Here is a 9,714-nt window from a genome sequence, read left to right as displayed (position 1 = left end):
AAATGAAAACACTGAGACAGAATAATCCTTCAGAATCTTTGTAAACTCTTTTTTAAACGTTTCATATTTTCAAAAAAACCTTGAGCGGAAATAAATAAACAAATAGCAGAACTTACTTTATTTGACCCAAATCGTGAACAATAAATATTGAGTCCCCAAAACGTCTAGTTGTTATTTATTAAAGTTGATTAAGTAATTATTGTGACAGGTTCAGGACCAGGACCAGGACCAGAGCCAGGACCAGGAACAGGACCAGGACCAGAGCCAGGACCAGGACCAGGACCAGGACCAGAGCCAGGACCAGAGCCAGGACCAGGACCAGGACCAGGACCAGGACCAGGACCAGGACCAGGACCAGAGCCAGGACCAGGACCAGGACCAGGACCAGGACCAGGACCAGAGCCAGGACCAGAGCCAGGACCAGAGCCAGGACCAGGACCAGGACCAGGACCAGGACCAGAGCCAGGACCAGGACCAGGACCATGGATCCAGGGATGGAGGACGAGCCTGAGCCGATCACTCTGAAGTCGGTGAAGGATTTCAGGTTTGTCTCTAGTTTCGTGCAGCTGGAGCAGCTTGATGTGAACACGGTTGTGCGTCTGCTCAGGTGGTTCCCGGTGCCGCAGAGCGATCGTCTCGGCAGCTGCAGAAGCGTCCGAGAGTTCGAGAAGCTGAATCGTATCGGCGAGGGCACGTACGGCATCGTGTACCGCGCCCGTGACTCCGCCTCTGGAGAGATCGTGGCGCTGAAGAAAGTGCGCATGGATAAAGAGAAGGACGGCATCCCCATCAGCAGCCTGCGCGAGATCACCGTGCTGCTGCGCCTGCGCCACCAGAACATCGTGGAGCTGCAGGAGGTGGTGGTGGGCTCGCAGCTGCAGAGCCTCTTCCTGGTCATGGGCTACTGCGAGCAGGACCTGGCCTCGCTGCTGGAGAACATGCAGAGTCCTTTCTCCGAGGCGCAGGTCAAATGCATCGTTCTGCAGCTGCTGCGCGGCCTTCAGTATCTGCACCACAACTTCATCATCCACCGCGACCTGAAGGTGTCCAACCTGCTCATGACGGACAAAGGTCAGGTGAAGATCGCAGACTTCGGGCTGGCGCGCACGTACGGCCTGCCGCAGCAGCCCATGACGCCCCGTGTGGTGACGCTGTGGTACCGCGCCCCGGAGCTGCTGCTGGGCTCCACGTCTCAGAGCACGGCCCTGGACATGTGGGCCGTGGGCTGCATCCTGGCCGAGCTGCTGCTGCACAAGCCGCTGCTGCCCGGAGTGTCGGAGATCCAGCAGCTGGACCTCATCGTGCAGCTGCTGGGTTCTCCCAACGACTCCATCTGGCCCGGCTTCTCCCGGCTGCCTCTGGCCGGACAGTACAGCCTGAGGAAACAGCCCTACAACAACCTGAAGAGCCGCTTCTCCTGGCTGTCCGAGGCCGGCCACCGCCTGCTGAACACGCTCTTCATGTACCAGCCTCAGCGCCGCGCCTCGGCCGCAGACTGTCTCCAGAGCTCCTACTTTAAAGAGAAACCTCTGCCCTGTGAACCCGAGCTCATGCCCACCTTCCCCCACCACCGCAACAGACGCTCTGGAGCAGGAGCTGAGGGCAACAGACGCTCTGGAGCAGGAGCTGAGGGCAACAGACGCTCTGGAGCAGGAGCTGAGGGCAACAGACGCTCTGGAGCAGGAGCTGAGGGCAACAGACGCTCTGGAGCAGGAGCTGAGGGCAACAGACGCTCTGGAGCAGGAGCTGAGGGCAACAGACGCTCTGGAGCAGGAGCTGAGGGCAACAGACGCTCTGGAGCAGGAGCTGAGGGATCTTCTAAGAGGAGCAAGTTCTAACTCTGTTCCTCGTCACAAACACAAGACAACAGGAGCTGGACTTATTTATTTAAAGTGAAATATTCAACCAAACCAGAAATGTCCAAACCTAATGTGATGCATTTGCTTCATGGTGTATGTCCAATGTCTGGATACAAATGAAAAAACTGAAATTCTCTCTCTCTGGCGCCCCCTCTGTTCAAAAGATTTACTTATTTAAATGGAAACAGAATCTTTTCAATATTTAACTGTGGCACTTGATAAAGTGGAAAAGAACAATCTTACACTAAACTCCTCTTTTCTCCACTAGAAAGAAAGATCTCAATGGTCTTATACTGAGAGTCATGTGGTGCCTGAGGTTCCTGTACAGGTCTTATACTGAGAGTCATGTGGTGCCTGAGGTTCCTGTACAGGTCTTATACTGAGAGTCATGTGGTGCCTGAGGTTCCTGTACAGGTCTTATACTGAGAGTCATGTGGTGCCTGAGGTTCCTGTACAGGTCTTACTGCAGATGACAGACGCTTGAGTCATGTGGAGGAAGTGAAGAATCCCTGGCTCAAATCTGTTCTTACAACATGGAAGGAGCTGATCGCTTTGATGCTGTTTTATCTCTCTTTTCCAGTTTTGTTTTACTGTGTTTGTTATTTTGTTATAAATCTGAAAAATACAAACTTCACACGTCTCTTTCTATTGTATTAACTTATAACTTTCCCCCTTTCATTTCTTTGCTCCATTATAACTCTTCTGAGACACAATCATGTGACACAAACTCAGGCACTGCCGTCTTTATTCTAAATATTCATGCAGGTCAGAAAATATAAATTACATTGAACCTTTTTTCCACTTTCTTCCATTTTTGTAAAAAAATTCTTAGATTTTTCTTAATAAACATAATTATTTGTCTGTTTAATATTGTCGGCCTGCAGTCAATACAAGGCTCTGTGCAAAGAGAACTGCACTTTACACAAACACTGCAGCAACCAGAGGTTTAGACCTGGTTTAGACCTGGTTTAGACCTGGTTTAGACCTGGTTTAGACCTGGTTTAGACCTGGTTTAGACCCGGTTTAGACCTGGTTTAGACCTGGTTTAGACCTGGTTTAGACCTGGTTTAGACCTGGTTTAGACCTGGTTTAGACCCGGTTTAGTCCTGGTTTAGACCTGGTTTAGACCCGGTTTAGACCCGGTTTAGACCTGGTTTAGACCCGGTTTAGACCCGGTTTAGACCCGGTTTAGACCCAGTTTAGACCCGGTTTAGACCCGGTTTCTGGTTTGGACCCGGTTTAGACCTGGTTTAGACCTGGTTTAGACCCGGTTTAGACCCGGTTTCTGGTTTGGACCCGGTTTAGACCCGGTTTAGACCTGGTTTAGACCTGGTTTAGACCCGGTTTAGACCCGGTTTACTTGGTTTTCCTATAGTCTTTACATTAAAGTTACACATTAAAATACTGCTATAGTTTGCACATGTCACACAAAATCCCATATATATCCAAACAGTCAAATCTGAGGCACATTTGGTAAAATTAAGCAAAATAAAAAGGTTACAGAGATATTGAGATGCTCGTATGGTTTCCAGCCATAAAATAAAAGTAATAATACAACACTAAAGAAGCACAAATAAATAAAAGAAATGCAACAGTTGGAGTAGAAAAAGAAAACGTTTGCTTTATTTTGGTAACTTTAGCACTCACTTTATTTTAGCATCTTTGAGAGTCCAAAAAGCACTTTATGAGCCGGAATTATTATTTATTTATTTCAGATTCGATTTTTATTTGACACAAGTCAAGTTCATTTGGTAATTGTCTGTAAGTCCAGCAGAGGGCGCCACCTGCAGCTGAGACACGTGTGAGACAAGCTCCTCCCACAGAGACAAAAAGAAGACATATAAACCTGTCCTGTCCATTTTTCACATTTAAACGTCCCAAATATGTGACATTTTATGTTTGTATAAATGTAAAACTTTGACACTTTTATATGAAACACACGCGATAAACGTCTTTCACAATTGTCGTTTCCATGACAGTTCCACATGAAACCATTTTGTGTCACGTGACCAGAGGGCCGGCCCCTGATTGACTCTACACTTTCTTCTTCCTGCTTCAATTTATACGTGGTCCACCCATTGGCCAGTGCGGGTTTGGACTCTCTGCTCTGATTGGACGACAGACAGGAACAAACGCCCCATTTTAGTTTGAGCTCTTCTAACTCGGAGTTTGAGCTCTAACTCTGAGATATTGCGGTTTCAGAGACAAAAGTGCCACTTTCCCCGCCCTCTTCACTGTAAAATGCTTTTGAACTTTACTTTCTACTTCCTGCAGCTCATGTTCTATGTCATATTGTACGTTTATAAATGTTTACTGGGATTATTGTGTAATAAACATCTGAACCACAAACTGAGAGCTGAGCGTCCAAATCCGGCCCTGTCGCCTCCACTCTCCACTTCCTGCTTCCTTCTGATGTCACTTCCTCTTCTCAACAAGCTTTCCCTGTTTTTGATGGGAAATAACATTGTTGCGGCGTCCACGTGTGTTTGTGTTTGTTTGTTTGTTTGTGTTTGTTTGTGTGCGTCGTTGTGTTGTTGTGCCCGAGTCGCCGCCGGACGTGACAGATTCGGACGTTTCAGGTTTGGTTCCTCTTCTCTTTCCCTTTTGCCTCAGCTTGACCCTCGCTGTGACCTGTACTTTGTCACCTGGCATGTGGGGGCGGGGCTTGCGCAGGTGAGTGGCGATGTCATCAGGTCACAGGTCAAATGGTGGACGTACGGTCGGCGCCATCTGCAGGTAAGGCACAGGAACAATTCAGTTTTACTCTTGTACCATCCAAAATGAACAAATGTTAAATGTTCTTTAAATATTAGTATACATTATATATATACACACACATATACACATATATATATATATATATATATATATATATATATATATATGGTACCTGCGAGGGCGTGGTAGTGTGGTACCTGCGAGGGCGTGGTACCTGCGAGGGCGTGGTACCTGCGAGGGCGTGGTAGTGTGGTACCTGCGAGGGCGTGGTAGTGTGGTACCTGCGAGGGCGTGGTAGTGTGGTACCTGCGAGGGCGTGCTCAGTCATGCTCAGACACAGAGACTCCAGGCGGTTGTTGATGTCAGGTTCCGTCTGCTGTAAATCTGAAACACAAAAAAACAAATCTTAAAAATGGAGCACAATTTAAAGAGTTTTACAGAGTTTAAAACACATTAACAACACAATACAAATTAAATGAATAAAAACACATTGAGGATGACTTTACTAATCGACTAATCCGAGTATCTGACACTTTTCTTTCTGTGCTGACATCGTTTAGTCCTGGTTTAGTCCTGGTTTAGTCCTGGTTTAGACCTGGTTTAGACCTGGTTTAGTCCTGGTTTAGACCTGGTTTAGACCTGGTTTAGACCTGGTTTATACCTGGTTTAGACCTGGTTTAGTCCTGGTTTAGACCTGGTTTAGACCTGGTTTAGACCTGGTTCTTGGTGTGGCTCTACAGTTCTTATGAAAGAGTTCTTTGTGAGAACTGTTTCCTGTAAAACACTGAGGTCACTCCAGGTCACTGCTCTTAAAGGGACAGTGCTCTTAAAGGGACAGTGCTCTGAGGACTCTCACTAAAAGAGGCTCTAAACTTTGAAGTCTCTATGATTCCTATGATTTATGTATCTGTGACGCTCGGGATGGAACCTTAAAACCTGTTACCATGGAGATCCACCATGTTGGGTGCAGGTATCTCTGGGAGGGCACCTGTGGTACCTGCGTGTGTGGTACCTGCGTGTGTGGTACCTGCGTGTGTGGTACCTGGGAGTACATCTGTGGTACATACGTGTGTGGTACTTACGTGGGTGGTACCTGGGTGTGTGTGTGGTACCTGCGTGTGTGTGTGTGGTACCTACGTGTGTGGGTGTGTGGTACCTGCGTGTGTGTGGTACCTACATGTGTGGTACCTACGTGTGGTACCTGTGTGTGTGGTACCTGGGAGTACATCTGTGGTACATACGTGTGTGGTACTTACGTGGGTGGTACCTGGGTGTGTGTGTGTGGTACCTGCGTGTGTGGGTGTGTGGTACCTGCGTGTGTGTGGTACCTACATGTGTGGTACCTACGTGTGGTACCTGTGTGTGTGGTACCTGCGTGTGTGTGTGGTACCTGCGTGTGTGTGTGGTACCTGCGTGTGTGTGGTACCTGCGTGTGTGGTACCTGCGTGTGTGTGTGGTACCTGCGTGTGTGTGGTACCTGCGTGTGTGGTACCTGCGTGTGTGTGGTACCTGCGTGTGTGGTACCTGCATGTGTGTGGTACCTGCGTGTGTAGTACCTGCGTGTGTGGTACCTGGGAGTACATCTGTGGTACATACGTGTGTGGTACTTACGTGGGTGGTACCTGGGTGTGTGTGTGGTACCTGCGTGTGTGGGTGTGTGGTACCTGTGTGTGTGGTACCTGCGTGTGTGTGGTACCTGTGTGTGTGTGTGGTACCTGCGTGTGTGTGTGGTACCTGCGTGTGTGTGGTACCTGCATGTGTGGTACCTGCATGTGTGTGGTACCTGCATGTGTGTGGTACCTGCGTGTGTGGTACCTGCGTGTGTGGTACCTGCGTGTGTGGTACCTGGGAGTACATCTGTGGTACATAGGTGAGTGGTACTTACGTGGGTGGTACCTGGGTGTGTGTGTGGTACCTGCGTGTGTGTGTGTGGTACCTACGTGTGTGGTACCTGCGTGTGTGGTACCTGTGTGTGTGTGGTACCTGCGTGTGTGTGGTACCTGCATGTGTGGTACCTGCGTGTGTGGTACCTGCATGTGTGTGGTACCTGCATGTGTGTGGTACCTGCGTGTGTGGTACCTGCGTGTGTGTGGTACCTGCGTGTGTGTGGGTGGTATCTGAGTGTGTGGTACCTGCGTGTGTGTATGGTACCTGCGTGTGTGGTACCTGTGTGTGTGTGTGTGGTACCTGCGTGTGTGGTACCTGCGTGTGTGTGTGGTACCTGCATGTGTGGTATCTGCGTGTGTGGTACCTGCGTGTGTGTATGGTACCTGCGTGTGTGGTACCTGTGTGTGTGTGGTACCTGCGTGTGTGTGTGGTACCTGCGTGTGTGTGTGGTACCTGCGTGTGTGTGTGTGGTACCTGCGCGTGTGGTACCTGCGCGTGTGTGTGTGTGGTACCTGCGTGTGTGGTACCTGCGTGTGTGTGTATGGTACCTGCGTGTGTGTGTGGTACCTGCGTGTGTGTGTGTGTGTGTGGTACCTGCGTGTGTGGTACCTGCGTGTGTGTGTGTGTGGTACCTGTGTGTGTGGTACCTACGTGTGTGTGCGTGGTACCTGCGCGTGTGGTACCTGCGTGTGTGTGTGGTACCTGCGTGTGTGGTACCTGCGTGTGTGTGGTACCTGCGCGTGTGGTACCTGCGTGTGTGTGTGTGTGGTACCTGCGCGCGTGTGTGTGTGGTACCTGCGCGTGTGTGTGTGTGGTACCTGCGCGTGTGGTACCTGCGTGTGTGTGTGTGTGGTACCTGCGCGTGTGTGTGTGTGGTACCTGCGTGTGTGGTACCTGCGTGTGTGTGTGTGTGTGGTACCTGCGTGTGTGTGTGGTACCTGCGTGTGTGTGTGTGTGTGTGGTACCTGCGTGTGTGGTACCTGCGTGTGTGTGTGGTACCTGCGTGTGTGTGTGGTACCTGCGTGTGTGTGTGTGTGTGTGTGGTACCTGCGTGTGTGGTACCTGCGTGTGTGTGTGTGTGGTACCTGTGTGTGTGGTACCTACGTGTGTGTGCGTGGTACCTGCGCGTGTGGTACCTGCGTGTGTGTGTGGTACCTGCGTGTGTGGTACCTGCGTGTGTGTGGTACCTGCGCGTGTGGTACCTGCGTGTGTGTGTGTGTGGTACCTGCGCGTGTGTGTGTGTGGTACCTGCGTGTGTGGTACCTGCGTGTGTGTGTGGTACCTGCGCGTGTGGTACCTGCGTGTGTGTGTGGTACCTGCGCGTGTGGTACCTGCGTGCTGCAGCAGGCTGATGCTCGGTGGCACAGGGAGCGAGCGAGTTCTCTGCACTGACGAGTGAGTCCGACTGGGAACGCTGTTACTGCCTCCAGGGTTAGCAAACCACAAACCCTGAGGAGACAACAACACATATGTTAGCTTAGCTGTGTTTTGTGAAGCACATTGTGACCTCTGTCTGTGAAAGGTGCTATATAAATAAAATGTACTTACTTACTTACTTAGCATGTTAGCTTAGCACGTGGGCTCAGCATGTTAGCTTAGCACGTGGGCTCAGCATGTTAGCTTAGCATGTGGGCTCAGCATGTGGGCTCAGCATGTGGGCTCAGCATGTGGGCTCAGCATGTTAGCTTAGCATGTGGGCTCAGCATGTTAGCTTAGCATGTGGGCTCAGCATGTTAGCTTAGCATGTGGGCTCAGTATGTTAGCTTAGCATGTGGGCTCAGCATGTGGGCTCAGCATGTTAGCTTAGCATGTGGACTCAGCATGTGGGCTCAGCATGTGGGCTCAGCATGTTAGCTTAGCATGTGGGCTCAGCATGTGGGCTCAGCATGTTAGCTTAGCATGTGGGCTCAGCATGTGGGCTCAGCATGTTAGCTTAGCATGTGGGCTCAGCATGTGGGCTCAGCATGTGGGCTCAGCATGTGGGCTCAGCATGTTAGCTTAGCATGTGGGCTCAGCATGTGGGCTCAGCATGTTAGCTTAGCATGTGGGCTCAGCATGTGGGCTCAGCATGTTAGCTTAGCATGTGGGCTCAGCATGTGGGCTCAGCATGTGGGCTCAGCATGTTAGCTTAGCATGTGGGCTCAGCATGTGGGCTCAGCATGTTGGCTTAGCATGTGGGCTCAGCATGTTAGCTTAGCATGTGGGCTCAGCATGTGGGCTCAGCATGTGGGCTCAGCATGTTAGCTTAGCATGTGGGCTCAGCATGTGGGCTCAGCATGTTGGCTTAGCATGTGGGCTCAGCATGTGGGCTCAGCATGTTAGCTTAGCATGTGGGCTCAGCATGTTAGCTCAGCATGTGGGCTCAGCATGTGGGCTCAGCATGTGGGCTCAGCATGTGGGCTCAGCATGTGGGCTCAGCATGTGGGCTCAGCATGTGGGCTCAGCATGTTAGCTTAGCATGTGGGCTCAGCATGTTAGCTTAGCATGTGGGCTCAGCATGTTAGCTTAGCATGTGGGCTCAGCATGTGGGCTCAGCATGTGGGCTCAGCATGTGGGCTCAGCATGTGGGCTCAGCATGTGGGCTCAGCATGTTAGCTTAGCATGTGGGCTCAGCATGTTAGCTTAGCATGTGGGCTCAGCATGTGGGCTCAGCATGTGGGCTCAGCATGTGGGCTCAGCATGTGGGCTCAGCATGTTAGCTTATCATGTGGGCTCAGCATGTTAGCTTAGCATGTGGGCTCAGCATGTGGGCTCAGCATGTGGGCTCAGCATGTGGGCTCAGCATGTGGGCTCAGCATGTTAGCTTAGCATGTGGGCTCAGCATGTGGGCTCAGCATGTTAGCTTAGCATGTGGGCTCAGCATGTGGGCTCAGCATGTTGGCTTAGCATGTGGGCTCAGCATGTGGGCTCAGCATGTTAGCTTAGCATTTGGGCTCAGCATGTTAGCTTAGCATGTGGGCTCAGCATGTGGGCTCAGCATGTGGGCTCAGCATGTTAGCTTAGCATGTGGGCTCAGCATGTGGGCTCAGCATGTTGGCTTAGCATGTGGGCTCAGCATGTGGGCTCAGCATGTTAGCTTAGCATGTGGGCTCAGCATGTTAGCTTAGCATGTGGGCTCAGCATGTGGGCTCAGCATGTGGGCTCAGCATGTGGGCTCAGCATGTGGGCTCAGCATGTGGGCTCAGCATGTGGGCTCAGCATGTTAGCTTAGCATGTGGGCTCAGCATGTTAGCTTAGCATGTGGGCTCAG

The 9,714-nt window shown here is 50.9% G+C and overlaps 2 protein-coding genes across 2 annotated transcripts in view; one reads left to right on the top strand and one right to left on the bottom strand.

The window, feature by feature from the left end:
- The first annotated feature begins 396 nt into the window (after positions 1 to 396).
- On the top strand, positions 397 to 2,411 carry LOC140372568 (cyclin-dependent kinase 10-like). Its single transcript, XM_072459700.1, has 2 exons — positions 397 to 544; positions 608 to 2,411. Exons 1-2 carry the CDS (start codon positions 483 to 485, stop codon positions 1,836 to 1,838), a joined length of 1,293 nt encoding a protein of 430 aa, XP_072315801.1. The 5' UTR covers positions 397 to 482; the 3' UTR covers positions 1,839 to 2,411.
- A 177-nt stretch (positions 2,412 to 2,588) lies between these two features.
- The window catches only part of LOC140372567 (protein Smaug homolog 1-like), a gene marked incomplete at its 5' end in the record, with an annotated part of 10,102 nt that continues 2,976 nt past the window's right edge, over positions 2,589 to 9,714 (bottom strand). Inside the window, 3 exons of the mRNA XM_072459699.1 lie at positions 2,589 to 4,589; positions 4,884 to 4,961; positions 7,796 to 7,913. Coding sequence (XP_072315800.1) covers positions 4,561 to 4,589; positions 4,884 to 4,961; positions 7,796 to 7,913 — 225 coding nt within the window. The remainder of the gene's footprint in view (positions 4,590 to 4,883; positions 4,962 to 7,795; positions 7,914 to 9,714) is intronic.

Source organism: Eucyclogobius newberryi, unplaced genomic scaffold, assembly GCF_026437365.1.
Source record: "Eucyclogobius newberryi isolate DKJ021-1_F unplaced genomic scaffold, fEucNew1.0.hap1 SCAF_258, whole genome shotgun sequence".
Taxonomy (NCBI): Eukaryota; Metazoa; Chordata; class Actinopteri; order Gobiiformes; family Gobiidae; genus Eucyclogobius; species Eucyclogobius newberryi.
The sequence above is the reverse complement of the archived record's forward strand: the minus strand, read 5'-3'. Positions and strand labels throughout refer to the sequence as shown.

Bases quoted from the DNA above. Each gene is read 5' to 3' on its own strand.
- LOC140372568 (XM_072459700.1), top strand. From the start codon at position 483: ATGGATCCAGGGATGGAGGACGAGCCTGAGCCGATCACTCTGAAGTCG. The intron at 545-607 runs GTTTGTCTCTAG...GCGTCTGCTCAG, and splicing joins AAGTCGGTGAAGGATTTCAG to GTGGTTCCCGGTGCCGCAGA.